This window comes from Heteronotia binoei, chromosome 1, assembly GCF_032191835.1.
Source record: "Heteronotia binoei isolate CCM8104 ecotype False Entrance Well chromosome 1, APGP_CSIRO_Hbin_v1, whole genome shotgun sequence".
NCBI lineage: Eukaryota > Metazoa > Chordata > Lepidosauria > Squamata > Gekkonidae > Heteronotia > Heteronotia binoei.
Genome location: NC_083223.1, coordinates 105,556,542 through 105,573,435, shown reverse-complemented (window position 1 = coordinate 105,573,435; position 16,894 = coordinate 105,556,542). Strand labels below are relative to the sequence as shown.

The 16,894-nt window shown below is 41.1% G+C and overlaps 1 protein-coding gene across 3 annotated transcripts in view; it reads right to left on the bottom strand.

Annotated features, from left to right (window-relative positions):
- The window catches only part of DSE (dermatan sulfate epimerase), a 57,011-nt gene extending 40,509 nt beyond the window's left edge, over nt 1–16,502 (bottom strand). Inside the window, exons 1-2 of one of the 3 annotated variants that reach the window (XM_060238380.1) lie at nt 16,244–16,502; nt 1,156–1,624 (exon numbers count right to left, since the gene is read on the bottom strand). In XM_060238380.1, the coding sequence (XP_060094363.1) occupies nt 1,156–1,571 (416 nt within the window). In that variant the 5' untranslated portion in view covers nt 1,572–1,624; nt 16,244–16,502. Of the gene's footprint in view, nt 1–1,071; nt 1,625–16,243 lie in introns of those variants that run through there. The other 2 variants (XM_060238394.1, XM_060238388.1) reach the window with 2 other exon arrangements.
- Between the last annotated feature and the right edge of the window lie 392 nt (nt 16,503–16,894).

The window sequence follows — 16,894 nt, the reverse complement described above, 5'->3', positions numbered from 1 at the left end:
CTGAACTCCCCTCTTGTGGATTTAAGATGGGACATCTAAACTATCAGATCTGTTTCTGTCACTTTTTTAAAAACTGCTGCCAATATGTGCATAAGTGCATATGCGCATGCACCTGTCTGCATTTTTTAAAAAACCTAACTAGACAGTGTGCTCCATAGTTGAGGCAGTGCAGTAATGTGGATGGCTGACCATCAGCCAAGCAAATGCGGAAATTGCCTCAGGGTGTGTTGTCTGGTTGGACTTTCCCACAACAAATTAAACCCCTACAATTAGAGGCATGATGGGACCATGCCAATCCTCCAGTGTGACTGCAGCCAGCATGTATTCCTAAGAATACTTTCCTGACAGTATGCCTCTTTGAATAGACTTGAATAAGATCCTGAGTAGACCTGCTTAGGATGGCACTGTTCAGCACTTTTGACAAGTTAATCCTACAGCATATATACTTAGAAATAAACCCACTGAGGTTAACAGGATAGTAAATATGTTTAAACTGAGAAGTAGTAGTACTTCCTGGCCTTCTAACAGAAGAAAAGGCGGCACTGATTTTAGCTGTAGAAACATAGTTCATTATTTAGTGCAACAGAATAAGTTGTCCCAAAGCTCATTCAGAATTACTCTCCAGTGTTCCCATTTGGATGCTACCATGCACAACTTGTAAGCACAGGAAGTACTCCACTAGTAGAAAACATTTCCGGCAATACTTCCTATGCTTTTGTAGGACACTTCCTCATTCAGATATATGTCGTAACAACTAAACACATAGCAATTTCCTAAGCAACAAAGAAAAGGCATCATTTTTTGCAGGACTCCCCATAACAAATATGACAGCAATGCAGAGGGAAGTAATGCAGGATACCGTACTATGCAAATCTAGAGGTTAAAGGCTGGAAATGCTAAAATTTCCCCGCCAATTCCTATAGCTAGAACTATCTGTAAATGTCTTAAACTATTAACTGATGGAAGGACATATTGGTGGTCTCTAAAACACTATAAACATCTGCAACGAGCACCTTTGAAAAAGTCTGTTCTTTAAAAACAAAATTAACAATGGAAGGCAGAACTTCCTACCGCTTTACTTGCTTGTTCTTCATATAAATCAGCCATTTAAAACAAAACATATTTTTGGCAGTAAAAACAAAGACAAAAATCTACCAACTAGGCTGAGCCGCCATTCTTTCCATGTAGTCTTTGGCCATATTGATGGCTTCCATGTTCTCTGGATACAGTATACAGAACATTGCCAGGGCACCCAGGTTGTTGCCATAAATTTCATTCCACCGAGCACTGAAGTCCTTGGGGTCCCAGGGAGGAAGGTATTCAAAGGGATTTGACAGCATGGTCTGTACTGCCTCAGTCAATCGAACTGAAATATGTTGATGTGTACTGGCTGCCTTGAATCGTAAATCCTGAATCTCTCCTCTGGAAAAGTAGAGCATAGGGTAGCTATCATAGTTGGCATTGACAAAAGGAACCATAGTGCTTGGAATGTCGTCAGTGCTGTAGGCCAGTGTGAGGCAAATCACATGTATGAAAAACACACTAGGAGCCCCCCGTGTGTGAGTCCTCATTGTGACATCAGAGCTCCAGGTCTCAACGTCAGCCAAACCATCTTCGAAGTAGCCTAGATGGAAAAAACAAAGTGAAGGTGATTAATTCCATATGAAAGGGGGAGGGGGAAGGGAAGCAATTAGGGCAACTGATACACACAAAATATAGAACAATAAGTAACAGAAACTATAATTCAAGGTCTTTATTACGAAAAATGAATGCTCAGATTCTTGCAAATACATAAACAAGTCTAACTAATTAGGAACAAACATGGGACTTAAAAAAAAAAACTTTTACTGTGCAACCCCCCAAATATAATTAGGAATGTGCCTGATGTAAAACATTTCTTACTGTGCTTGCACAAAGGAGAAGAAAAGGAGGCAGAAAAAGATTATGTTAACATCAGCCAAGAGTCAGACTGAGTATGCTGGATTGGCTGATGTTCACAGCTGTGGAGTAAAAGATTTGGAATGTTGGAGGCTTGTATTGGGGTCATTTAAAAATGAGTATAAAGGCTCCAGTTGTGACACGTCTTCATTAGGAGGAGGGGAAAAACAGAAGAGTAGAATCTTGGAACGGGCCTTTAGGGTACATGTGTCCCCCCCCCCCCTATTAGACTGAAAGAAACCTTCTATCTTGTATGTAAAAATTTACAGCTTGCCAGTTTAAAAGTTGAATGTTAAATTAAAAAAACATAAATTTTCCCAGTGACATGCCTGTTTCAAACAAACAGAAAATGGCAAACTCTATATGAAAGTAAACAACAACAATAAGTATTTAACACAGTTGTTCCTGCCTTCTCCCCAAATTACTAACCATCAAGGTCTTAGATAAAACAAGCCATGATCCCACAGAGGAAAGTCAGAGAATTCCTGAAATTCTCAAGAGGGGAAAGGTTAGAGAAAGCAAGCAAAAGAGAGATGGATTTATGTAAATATTGAACAGTAGTTTTCAATTATTAAAACCAGAAGTAGGCCGACGGCTAAAAAAAAAAATGATACCCAAAACCTAATACATAATCACTTTTTCTTGAAGAGAAATGGTTTCATAAGTTTCAGGAAGGGAAAAAACATGTAAGAAGCTAAAATAAACAAAACCGCACACAGTGATCAAGTTTTCCAAACTTGGAGGCCAAAAATTAGATTAATAAATTAACATTTTGGTACAGGGGTAATGATTCACCAAAAAACTTAAAACATACTAAAAAGTCAATGACCGACTTATGAAATTCTTCAGAAGACTGTGCATCTGTTGAACCATAGTCCCAACAGCCTGATCCTTTAGGGTTGCCAATCCCCAGTTGGACGCAGGGGATTCCCTGCTTTTGAGGCCCTGCCCCCACTTCAGGGTCATCAGAAAGCAGCAGGGGGGAATGTCTGTAGGGCACTCCATTATACTCTATAGAGACCGATTCTCATAGGGTATAATGGAGAAATGATCTGGGGCTGGGGGGGGGGCTGTTTTTTGAGGTAGAGGCACCAAATTTTCCGCATAGTAGCTGGTGCCTCTCCTCAAAACACCCATTTAAGTTTCAAAAAAATTGGTCCAGGGGGCCCAACTCTATGAGCCCCCCCAAGAAGGTACCCCTATCCTTCCATTATTTCCTAATAGACGGAAGGCATTTAAAAGGCGTGCAGTTCCTTTAAATGTGATTACCAGAACTCCCTTCAGAGTTCAATTGTGCTTGTTATAGTTTTGCTCCTGGCTCCATCCCCAAAGTCTTCTAGCTCCACCACCAAAGTACTCAGATATTTCTTGAGTCAGATCTGGCAACTCTATCCTCAAATGAAATCCAGTGGAAGCATACAATAAATTGTGTCTAGTCTGAGCTGGTCAATGTGCTCAAGGTGGATGCTTATTCTGATATGGTTGGGAAAGTGGGAAGATTTATAAATTTACTCCTTTTATTGTTGGCACAACACTGCAAAAACATAACAGTATGTTTGTATCTGAAATATTTTGGATACCATCACCTAATATGCTCTGTTGTCCCTACTGGTCCACAGAAGCTTCATATGACTGTGATGGTTTGAAAAGCATGCTGGGACAGCAGTAGCAATGGCTGAATTGGGATGCAGGGTTGGAATGAGAGGACGATTTCGCCCTCAACTCCAACTGTGATAGGTAGAACTCCTATGTTGATTCCTTTGCCACTATAGTGCAATGTGATAACAGCTATGATGAACTTTGGGAAACCAGAGCACTAAGTATTATTAGGGGCAGTATTCAAGGCAAATATAAAGCCCAGAGACTTATTTCAGCTTTCCTATTCAAAGTACTTGTGTACATTATAGTCTGAATGGTTCCCCATTTAAAGTCACATTCAGTTACACAATATCAACATGCTGCTACAAACATGCTGCTCTTTGAAGAAAACAAAGGCAGAAGCACAAGTACTGCTTTATCTTAAAAAAACAACACCTCAGCCTTCCACAGATATAAAAGCAACTCAGTCACAAGCTGCATAACCCTCAACACTCCTTGGAAAAACCTTACACATATCGCCTTGGGATATATTTCTCTCCTAAGTCAAAAAGTGTCCCACCCACCAAATTCTTTTGTTTGCAATGTGAGAAGCATTTCACAGTACTAAATCATTTGGAGCTTGAAAACACACTTTGACATGAGACAGAATGTTTCTTTTGCCCTCTCCTTTTGAATACTGAATAGCTCACACACCAGTATAGTCCCTTTACAAAGCTATAATTTAAAAAAAAGAAATGACTGCAACAATAATAATTATGTTTTGAACCCAGGACATTAGACAAATAGCAAGGGGAAAATATTTAAAATTATTTTTTAGTGTTTTTGTACCTTTGGGGTATTTTTGTACCCCATGAATGTCTCATTCTTTCTGGGCTGTCAGGATAGGTCTTCATGTTGTCACAAACAATTGCATCTCTCTGGAGCACTTAAAAACGGGGTTTCCTGGATAATATGCTTGTGGAGTTGAAAAATTACCAACGTACTTTTTAAACCACTTAAAAAACAAACAAACCAGAAAGTGATGTGACTTTACTGCTGGGACATCTATCTTGAATGCTTGAGGCATGGAAAATTATGCCACAAAATAAATCCTTTGTATCTTACAAACACGTTGAGGAGATAATGCCTGCAGTTTCCAACTTAATTTCTGCCATTATATTATGAACCAGATGCAAACTTACTTATAAGTAATGAAACAAATAATTCTCAATGGAAAGAGTTAATGCTAACAAATTAACAGCTAGAGTATCACAATTATATTGTGTCAATACTCCATAACAGGGGTGGCCAAACTGCGGCTCAGGAGGCACATGTGGCTCTTGCACACATTTTGTGTGGCTCTCAAAGCCCTTCCCCCACCCCATCGGCTGGTTTGGAGAAGGCATTTCTCTCTTTAAATCAAGCCAGTGGCTAGGATAATGCATTTAAAGTTAAAGCTTTCTTTACACCTCTCCCTCCCTTCCGCTATATATTTTTTTCCTTCCTTCCTTCCTTCCTTCCTTCCTTCCTTCCTTCCTTCCTTCCTTCCTTCCTTCCTTCCTTCCTTCCAACATCTGACATTCATGTCGTACAGCTCTCAAACAGCTGACATTTATTCTACGGGGCTCTTACATTAAACAAGTTTGGCCACTCTGTTATAACCTCTGTCAGATCTCTTTAACAAAATGTTGCCCTTTTTTAAAAAAAACTCCAAATGATTGAGAATATATGGACAAACATTTTCTTCTCCTGGAACCAGAGAAACTGACCATTTCAGCACGAGGAAAATGTTAACAGTCAACTTAGCTGAAAAGAATAATTCATTGCCAGCTCCAATCTGTAAGATACATGGATGCTGCCTGAAACTTTCTGTTCTGTCTGTAACAGCTAACCACTGAAGAGGGATGGTGAGTCTAAAAGGGCAGGCTGCTCTAAAAGTTAATTATCTTTTCTTTATACAAGCAGAATAGTGATGTCTTCTTTGTATTTCATGTATTCAACACAGAACTGTTAAAGCTGATTCCAAGGCCACAATAAGATAAAGCAGGGAAGACTTTTAAGATAAGACAGTTCTGCTTTGTGAAACTGAATTTACACAGAGACTGAAGATCAGAACATAGGCAGTTCATTTAAAGTTCTTCAACTGTCACTGTATATACAGAAAAGCTCTGATGGAGATAGCATACACCACTGTTACAATCCATATAGCAAACTACTACAATTTGCACGAACACTGACATTTATCTTTCAACAGCTCCATTGACAAAACCTTCAAGCTGTTTTTCAAATTCATACAGGGGTAAACAGAAATTATCCCCAAGAGTGCAGGTACGTGGCAAATATTCATGTCTGCATGTCCTTTCAGCAAGTGTTTCCCTGAATGTAACATGATTGGCAGCTGCCATATGCTATACTGTGTTTCCAACAGCTGGATATTATTTTGACATTTACTTCAATTTTCATTACCATTTCATACAACACATGGGAATTCCATCTTGAAAAACATGGTGTGTGGGAAAGGAAAATATTGTTGGGCTGGACACTCAGGAACCTTGCGAATTACTACTCAGTCTAAAGATTTCCATTAACCTATTCTCTCCCTAAACCAGCAGTTCAATCTCATTGTACATGTTTATTAGAAAGATTACTAGGATTTTTTTCATAGATAAAGGCAACTTAAATGTCTGTGCTAGTGATAAGCAGAGGGCAGATGTTTGGTAACAATAATCCCAACTAACTCTTAACAGAACATTTCTGCAATGTATTTGATGTTACTTCTAAAAATAAATCCAGAAAATTCTCTTGAAAATCTGTAATTAAAATACGGACACTGCATGGAGTATGTTGCAGAATAATCCAATATTTTTTCCTACAGTCTCTTGCCCACTGGCATCACCAACTTGCCTGCTCTCCTAATTATCCCTTCCTCGCCCCCATATGCACTGTGAGAAGAGAAATTAATGTGAGAAAAGGATAACTGGCCAGAAACGTCATGTTCATATTCCAACAATGTGCCAGCCTATCTGTCAATACATCATCAAATTCTTTAAAGCCACGTTCAGCTTAATGATGCCAAAGCAACAACAGTTTGTAGCAATCATATTTATGTCAGTTCTGCTGACAGGCAAACTAGAACACAGAAGGTCTACATGGGCTGATAGCATTCATGGGGGATAGATCAAAAAAAAAAAAGGGAAAATAGTAGGTTGTCTCGAGATTGTCTTCAGCACAGTCAAGGCCTGCTGACACTGGGGTGCATAAGATTACAAAAAGGAGCTCTCCTCTAACCCCATCTCCAGTATTCCCAAAATGATTTTCTTTTCACATATCGAAAAAAGTTAGCTCTGACTCATGAAAGCTCATAGTGAAATAAATGTTGGTCATCTTTAAGCTGCCACTGGACTTTTGTTTTATTTTGCAACAACATGGCTGCACCTTTGCAATTATGAAAAGATTCCCAGAAGCATGAACACATGAATATAACACAGGTCTGCCACACTATAAGCTACATATTTATATACTTTTTAACAAGATGTGCTAATTACAGAAGTCTCAGTAAGCTTCTGAATTAAAGAACTCATTTTTTCATTGCTATGAAATTACATACCTAATTGTCCATAGAAAATCACTCAAGATTACTTTAATTGTTAAATGCATTCCTTTGCTCAAATTGAACACTGCCACTTACTTTTTCTTGAATATGATTTCCCCCCATTTCAGTCTCAAGGCCTCAAGAACTGTGACCTTTAAATGTAAATATGATTTTCTGGCAATTTCTTTAGAGTGAAAACATCTGTTTTCTGAGCATAATAAATTCTTTCAGACCCTCCCCTAATGTTTCATTACTCTGCAACTTCACTGTATCATTAAAAAAGTCCTGCATGGCAGCATACATTCATTAAAATCAAAAGGACCAAAAGTATAAATTCTTAAACAAACAAAGCCTTGCCACTAGAAAAGAGATGTTCAAGATTATGAACTACACAGTTTATAACAGCTTTTTAATTAGTATTATGAGATGATTGGGTTAGATCGCCATTTTGTTGTTCAGTCGCACAGTCGATTCCGACTCCTTGCGACCCCATGGACAAAGTCATGCCAGGCCCTCCTGTCTTCCACCATCCTCCGAAGTCTGCTCAAATTCGTGTTTGTTACATCAGTAACACTGTCCAGCCGTCTCATCTTTTGCCGTCCCCTTCTTCTTTTGCCTTCTGTCTTTCCTAGCATCAGGATCTTCTTCAGGGAGTGCTCCCTTCTCATTTGGTGGCCAAAGTATTTGAGCTTCAGCTTCATCATCTGACCTTCCATGGAACAGTCTGGGTTGATTTCCCTTAGGACTGACTGATTGGATCTTCTTGCAGTCCAAGAGACTCTCAAGAGTCTTCTCCAGCACCACATCTCAAAAGCATCTATTCTTCTGCGCTCGGCCTTCCTTATGGTCCAGCTCTCACAGCCATACATTACCATCGCTTTGACTATACGGACTTCTGTTGGCAGGGTGATTTCTCTACTTTTTATTATACTGCCTAGGTTCGCCATAGCTGTCCTTCCAAGGAGCAAACATCTTTTAATTTCATGGCTACAGTCACCATCTGCAGTGATCTTTGATCCCAGAAATGTAAGGTCTGTCACTTCTTCCATGTCTTCCCCTTCTATTTGCCAAGGTGTGATGGGGCCGGATGCCATGATCTTAGCCCAGTGATCAGTAAAACAGAAAAGCACAAACAAAAACTTTTTGCATTGCTTACGTCACTTTACCAAAATGTCACCTCCGCAAATCAACAATGAGGTGGGTCATAAATGTGGGGAAAGCTTTCTTGAGTGTTCATTTGTGGATGTTTGCCTGCCCTTTTCAGCAATTTAAGCAAATATTTATAGGCACATTTTTTGCAGTTTTCTCCTGTTCTATTATCATGATACCAACAGCTGTGGATTATGGGGTAGTTGATTATTTGCTTAAAACTAAATTTCAGAAGACTTACCAAAATTATTTATTTACAGAACATATATCCTACTTTTCTGCTTACATCAGGGGGGCAGAAGTTAATACAACAGAAGAAAAAGGAAGAAAAGCAACAAAAACCCATACGAATTTCTCAGCCTGAATAAAAGACTTACAATTGGGAACCTGCAAGGATTTGTGGAAAACATTGTGGAAAATCTGCCCCACTACCACTATTTCCTTTTTTCTCTTCCCTGAAAGCCACCCTCTCCCCCCCCCCCCCCCCGGCCTTTCCTATCCCCCTTGCTCTCCTGCTAGGGTTGCCAATATGCCCAATTACAGAGATCAGTTCCCTAGTTATGCTTGCTAGCTCCAGGTTGGGAAATTCCTGGATATTTAGGGTTGGAGCCTTGGGAGGGTGAGGTCTGGAGAGGGAAGCAACTTTAGCAGAGTATAATGCCACAGTCAACTCTCCAAACAGCCACTTCTTTCCAGGGGAACTGATCTCTGTCATCTGGAGAGCAGCTGTATTCTTTGTGATCTTCAGCCTCCACTTGGAGGTTAGCAACTTTAGTTTCAATGGATGAAATGGTTGCTTTGGAGACCGGAGTCTATAGCATTATACTCCTCTAAGATGCCTTCCCTCCTCAAACCCAACACTTCCCAGCTTCCATCCCCCAATTCTCTAGGAATTTCCTAACCTGGAATTGGCAATCCTATCTCCTTCCCACCCAACCTAGCTTTAGCTGTCTCCCTATCCTAATCTTTCCCTCTCCCTCACCCCAACAGCCTCTGCCTAGGAAACTGTGGCCCTGTTGCATGATGCTGGCCACTGGAAACCCTTGAGGACTTGTGCGGTGACACAGCTATATTTTTATTACTTATTTATTAGTTCATATATGCCCCATATTTATTCATAGTGAGGCAGCTCACATTATTCTCTTCACCTTCTAACCCATACAACAACTCTGTGAGGTAGGTTAGGCTGAAAGCATTTGACTGGCCCAAAATTACCCAGTGAGCTTCTGCAGCAAGATTGGGATTCGAACCTGAGTCTCAGTCCCAGGCCATATTCTGAAGCTTTAACTGCTACACCATACTGGCTTTCATATGGTGGTTGCTGTTGAACAGCAGCAAGTAGCCAGGCCTACCTAGCTGAGTCATGCAAGTTGGATGCTATCAAGTCACATAAAAGTTGCTTCCACATCTAGGGCTGCCAACCTCCTGGTTGGGAATATAATGAGGAGAGGGCACTGCAAAAAACTGACTACACTAAACCTACTGGTTACTGGGACCAAAATTACTTAATATTCATTACATTTATTATAATAAAGACAGGTAAATCAATAATTACATGTTGCAGACAGACATGCAAAAGGTAAAGTCCATTCTCGGAAAAAATCCCTTAGTGATGGTCCATTCAGTTACAATTTCTTGAATCCCATTAAAGATTTCATCCTAATATGACAGGACAGCCAGTATTCCATTTCCTGTTTCAATAAAATTTTCCTCAGGTATGGAATTTTAGAACAATTTCATAATGTCATTAAAGACATAATCTCTAAGACAAAGCTCATACAGGACATAACGTCTCCATCTTCATTTTCTCACTGGCAAAATGCTCAGATGGCTCAAGGCTTTGGAGGGTGGACTCTATGGCATTATATCTAGCTGGGACCTCTCCCCTCCCCCAAACCTGCTCTCTTCAGACTGACCATAAAATATCCAAGAATGTTTCAACCTGGACATGTCAGCCCTGACCACTGAGAGAGTATGTTGATGCTCCTTTTTATCATTTTGGGCACTTTGAACAAATTTCCAGTCTCCAGGGGCAGCTCCATGCAGAACACATTATAGTACTTTATATACATGTATGCATTATTTGGACCAGATCCTGTTTGCCAAACAAGCTGGTGAAAGTTACCATATGACATAACTGATACCATCTATTTCCAGAATATATTTAACAGCTCCCCAAAGCTACAGGCCTTTAGCTGCTCCTTTCGGAGGTGTGCAGCTCTGTCTAGAAGACATCAGTCTCCCTGTCCCTGATTGGCCTGATCAGTCACCAGAGATTCAGCCTTCTCTGGATTGAGCCTCAGTTTTTGGCACTCATCTTTTCCTAAACTGTCATCTGTAGACACCTATTTAGAATGTACCTGACTCTGCTGATAAGGAAGAATAGTGTTGTGTGTCATTAGCACACATATTTCTGGATAACTTTCTTCTAGTAGTTTCATGCAGATGTTAAACAGCAGACGTTAAACCATATGGGGAACAAGATGGAATCCTGTGGAACACAACAGAATAAATGCCAAAGGATCCATCAGCATCATTTTCTAACTGGTCAGTCAGCCAGGAACAAAGCTTCTATTGTGCAATGCCCCGATACCCATCATGACAGGTGGTCCAGAGAACACCATGATTGCTGCTGTTTTAAGTTTCAGGAGAATCAATATTCCCACTCTCCTGATAAAAGTTATCTACCAGAGTGACCTAGATAGCTTCAGTCCTCAAACCAAGTTGGAAGCAGGATTGAAACTGGTCTAGATAATCACATTTTGAAACTAAAGTAGTCATCTCTTATTTTCCTAAAAAAAGGTGTGTACTGCACATTTCAATGCACAGCAGAAGTGAACAATGATTTTATAATTGATGATTCTACACTTGAACAATGACTCTGTGTTTGACCAGCTAGAACTTTGTCACTTCCAAGCAGCAATATGCTTGCATTGGAAGCAGAATATGGCCAGTTTAACTGAGCCCATAACGGGGAGGGTGACATACAAATTTAATAAAATAAAAATAAATATGCTGGTATGACTCTACCAGTGCAATGGGAAACTGGCAGAGATGGTGGCACAGGGAGAACTGAAAATTAATTGAAAGAATTCCATGCTCACTCAAGTCCCAGTTCTGCTCCACATGATGACCTAATACTATACATTTTTAAAAGGCAGATTCCTGTTGAAGTTAACTGAAATCTTTGGAGAATAGAAGTGTCCTTCAATTCCACCCTCACAGCCACAATGGCTGATATTATTCCAGTCAACATGACTGCCAATGACAAGATTTCACAAGGGGCATATGGGGCTGAGATGAAAAACATCAGCCTTATGTATCAAGAAACACATCACAGTACTACAGTGTTACATGTTTAAATCAAACCTCTGAGAAACCTATGCCCTCATTTTAACCCAGAGATAACATTACAACAGACTCTCATTTATTGCACTTCACACCCAGGTTACTTAATGGGTTTAGTACATGGACATCAATCTGCTTTATATTACCCTTCGTTGTTGTTTCAGCCCAGTTAACACTAACTAACAAACACCAGACCCCAACTTGTGATTCTTTCAATTTGCTAAAAAACATTTCCATGACTCTGCACACTAACTCACTGCCCACTTTCTCCATATTTAGGACTGCTTGCCATTCTGTACTATTGTCTGATGAAGTTTACTTAGAGCACACAAAAGCTCACATTCTGAATAAAACTTTGTTGGTCTTAAATGTGCAATTTGACTCTTGCTTTGTTCTACTACTTCCTGTGTTGTTCTAGGTCAGAAAAACAGGAGGCGTAATCCTATTTTCCCAATATACTACAATCCTGTTTCAAGTTGGACATCATGAGCAACTGGGAACTGAGCAGCCAGGATGGAACTCCCATTACAGCCCACTGATCTTTAAGAAAATCTGTCCCTGTGGGGTAGGGGACCCTGAGGAAAGTGAGTCTGAACAGGGAATTGGTAGAAACTGACAGAGCAGAAATTAAAGTCTGAAGCCAGAACAATGAGAGCAACCCAGAGAAAGAGAGGCATAACAACTCTCCTTGAAATCAATGTAACGCAAAGCCCAATTCTTTGCAATTTATTCAGAAGTAATTCTACATTAATGGGACTTTTGTTCAAGTCAATATACCTTTGTATTTTAAGTTTTTATTATTTTTGTCTAAGCATTTAAGGGGTCGTAATGTCCTGCAATTTTCTCTATACTGTTCCCAGTAACTACACATATAACAAGCAGCAAACAAACTCAACATTTACATATCACTGTTTATCATAATCTAATACTTCTCTACTAATACAGATTCTCTACAGGAGTATTACCTATACTCCTATGAAGCAAAAAGTTCAGTTATGAAACACACTGAGAGGTTAAAGTCAACTTACTTATCAAAGGCCACGCCAAAAGGCCAGTCATTCTCAGGGAGATATCCAAAATGTTGACGGCTTCCCAGTTTGTGCAGGCCTTTATCACTAGAGTTCCCTCCCTCTCTTTCCTGCAGCATCAGTTTAGCAGTTTGTGCATGCCTTTATCACTAGAGTTCCCTCCCTCTCTTTCCTGCAGCATCAGTTTAGCAAGTGTCAAGAAGTGCTTAAGTGTTATTATCTGGAACGTTTGATTCTGCTTAACTGGGAAGGAACTGGCTATTTGAACCCCTTCTTTCATTCTTTTCTCTAATTATATTTATTTTAGAAATATTTTGACAATGCATCTTATAACTTCCCAGTACTCTCTTATCAGAGAGCTTGCAAACTCAATATGTTGAGCTGGGGCAGAAAAAATTCAGGACATCATATAATAATTCCTGCATCCTGCACAAACAGTTACCTAAAATATGAATTCTGCTACATTAAGCAGAATATGGCTAATTTGCTGGTATATCTATTAAGAAAGACAGACAGACAGACAGAACAGAAAAGCAAGGCATTTGTTCTTGAAGTGTTACATTATCTCATAAGTTTGTAATGTCTACTTCTTGTTAGCCACAATTTAATCTCATTTCAAAAGATAAGAGGTTGCCAGACATGTTAGTAGCAATTAATATTTTTCAAGAGTAATTTAAGTCACATACAATGTGAAACTAATTGGGAAAAGCTCACAGAACAGGAAGTAATAAATCCTTCTTATGATATAATATAAACCAAAGCTGAAACCAAACATGCATTTTAAAACACTCTGCATTATCATTTGAGAATCTCCCCAACTTCCATTAATTTATACTGCTACCATTTCCAAGTTGTGCTTTGACTGGTTTCACACCTGCCAAAGCTAGTGTGGAAGAAATCTATCACCTTGCCTATCCCAGATGCTGGCCCATAGTGTTCTATGAGTAGATTCAGATGCAAATCCATATTTCAGTATGCAACCACATTAACAGCCTGAGGCATTATCTGCCCAAACACCCGCAGTCTCCACTAATGCAAAGCAATATACAAGGCAAGCAATTTCATATTTACAGTGCCTTGTCATTTAAATATTACTATGTAATCTATGCCATTTAAATATTGCAATGTAATCTAGTTGTACATATTCAGCCTTTTAAACAAACAAACAAAAATATTTGAAGTACTTGGAAGACTGGGGACACAGAAGGAGGTGGAAAGGGAAAAGATGCATAAAACTAACAATAAAGTTCCAACTACAGGTTCAATACAAGGAGAATATCCTCAAAAGCCAAGAGAACACCAAAAAACCATGACCAATAATGTTGGTCTTGCTGAACTTGTAGTGTTTCCGCCCATTTTCTCACCCTGCTTTTCCTTCTAAACACCTCTGCAAACCACTTTTAATAGTACCCACTTGAGGCAGCAAACATGGTGGCAGAGTTTCCTACCTTTTAATATAATTTCTTGTTAGCAGTGATAGAAGACTCTTCCATACAAGAAGAAAAGGTAATGTTCAAAAGCCATTTGCAAATAAGTATAACTGTATGGAAGAAAGGATGAACAGAAGATACTTCTGTTGACAGGTGACACAAAAACTGCAGGGAGGAGGGCTGAAGTGTTACTGTAAGAATCTCTTTCTGCATGATCTTCAATTGATTTAAAAATAGATACAAGCACATTTAAATTTGCATTTCTGTCTAGCACAAATGCTCAACAATGAAGAGAGTTCAAATGAGTTTTAAAATGGCACATGTGAAACTGAGCTTGAAAAATTAAGGATATGTACTCAAAACTGATTTAAGTATGCCCTCATTCAAGACAGTTTCACCATCCTTTTGCTCATGTAGCCAAAGTTTAATACAGCCAGTGTGGTCCAGTGCCTAGTACTAGACTAAGACTAGAGAGACTGGGCTTCAAATTCCAACTCAGCCATAAAACTTACTGGGTGACCATGGGCCAGTTATTCTCTTTCAGCCCAGTCTCCATCACATGGTTCTAGAGTGAATAAAATGGAGGAGGGGAGAATGATTTATGCCACCCTGAGCCCTGAGAGGGATAAAAATACATAAATTTAAATAAATTTAAAGAATAGTAAACAAATAGAATCACCCTACTGCCATATATATATATATATATATATATATATATATATATATATATATATATATATATATATATATATATATATATATATATATATATATATATATATATATATGCCATTTATAGCAATTAACTGGTCAGTTTGCATTCTGTACAGAACCAGAACAGCAGATGTTCCAGAACTAAAAGGTAAAGGTAGTCCCCTGTGCAAGCACCAGTCGTTTCTGACTCTGGGGTGACGTTGCTTTCACAACGTTTTCACGGCAGACTTTATACGGGGTGGTTTGCCATTGCCTTCCCCAGTCTTTTACTCTTTCCCCCCAGCAAGCTGGGTACTCATTTTACCGACCTCGGAAGGATAGAAGGCTGAGTCAACCTGGAGCCAGCTACCTGAACTACAGAAGTACAGAATGCAATTCAGAATAAATCCAATGGAACACTTTCAATAGGATAGGCCAGCTGGATGTCTTCCTCACCAGGGCACAGTGATTGACACTGCAAACCTGAGATGGGCTGCAAGGAGGTTTAAATGCAAAACTTACATTCACAGACTAGACAGTACATTTAATTCACTCCTGTGGGCTAGCTCACAATAACTCTGCATTCAGGTGGTGGTGGGGGGAGCAAGCAGATCAAAGGTTTAAATATCCATGACTGGATGCATTTTTACATAGCCTCCTTTGTGATTTGGCTGTCTGATGGAGTTCACTTTTGGATCCACCACTTTAAAGCCCTAAGTGCCTCACAGACTCCAAGAACAAAAGCAAGCGCTTCAGCAAGTTCAGGTTTCCCAACTTCATAAGGCACAGGCTGTTCCTTCAGGTCAGCAGGGGTTAACTGGTGAGGGAGAAGGCTGAAGACTTCAACTAGCGGGGGATCTAAGGCACAACCAAAGGGAATGAAGGCTGCCGCTGAACTCAGTTTAATAGTGATGGAGACCAGGAAGCAACACAAGATACGAGGCTCAGGGAAGCAACCGGGACATCGGTGGCTACATTTGCTCCCGCCCCCCCCCCGGGCTTATTGAGGTTTCCGATATTCCTGGCGGAAGCCTCCGGTCCTTCTGTCTTCCGGAGATGGGGCGAGCCGCGGGTCTTTTGCTCTCATCTCTCCAGCTGCAGTTACTCAAGAAACTTGCGAAGGTCTTGCTCGTTCCGCCTCCAGGGCTGAAGGCAGCGTCTCCGCCAGAACTCCCTAAAGGCTCAGAGCCAGAAAGAAGACCTATCATTTCCACCAGAGCAGCGACTTGATCTTCCCAAATCACTGCTTGCATTCCAGCTTTCTGGCAGGAGAACGCCTCTGGGCATCTGCAGAGCGCGTTTCCTCCCTACTGAACAACTGCCGCTGTCCCCACCTCATCTTCTTCCAATGCCCCGGCCCTTTTCTCCCTCCCACCCCAGCACAGGGCCCGGAGAAGTCCCTGAACTAAAGACGCGTCGCTTCGCCCTGCCGCGCCGGAGTGGAGACAGCCGCCCTCCCTTCCACACGCCCACGTCCCGGTCCTTACCTCTCCCCCAGCCTGCTCTCGCTCAGCCCTTCTCACTCCATGGCGGCAGGAGTTCGAGCCAGTGGAGAAGGGGGCGCCGCGTCTCCTGCAGCTTCCCCGGGTCGCCCACTTATTCGGCTGGCGCGGCTCCAGCCATTCCCCGATGGATGCTGCGAGGCCGTGGGTGGGTGGGTGGATGGAGGAGCCTCGGGCCGAACGGAGCGCACCAGGGGCTCTTGCAGGCGCCGCCGCTCGGCCAGAGGGAGGAGACCGCAACGTCACCGAAGGAGGCAGCCGAGGCAGGGAAAAGGGCGAGCAGCCCCTGAAGGCCCACCTCCAACAAGCTGAGTTGTTTGGCTGAGGAGAAACTCCTTTGAACTTGGTTTTCCCGCCAAGGGGAGGAGAGCAATCCAGCGGGCATGTTTTGCAGCTGCTCCTTCCGATTCCGTCTCAGCCCCTCAGGAGTCCTCTCTTCTCCCGAAGCTTTCGGCGGAGAAGAGGATTTATTCCCGAAAGGGCCGCGTCCCCTGTATTGTGTCCCGCGTGCTAACCTTTACAGGCCTGCGGCGAGAAAGCAGAGGGACCAATGAGTTGTTGAGAACAATAGGGGTTGAGGGGGAGGTGCTCGAGAATGACAGGGCCTCATGCGATTTTAAAGATCGCCCAAGTTGG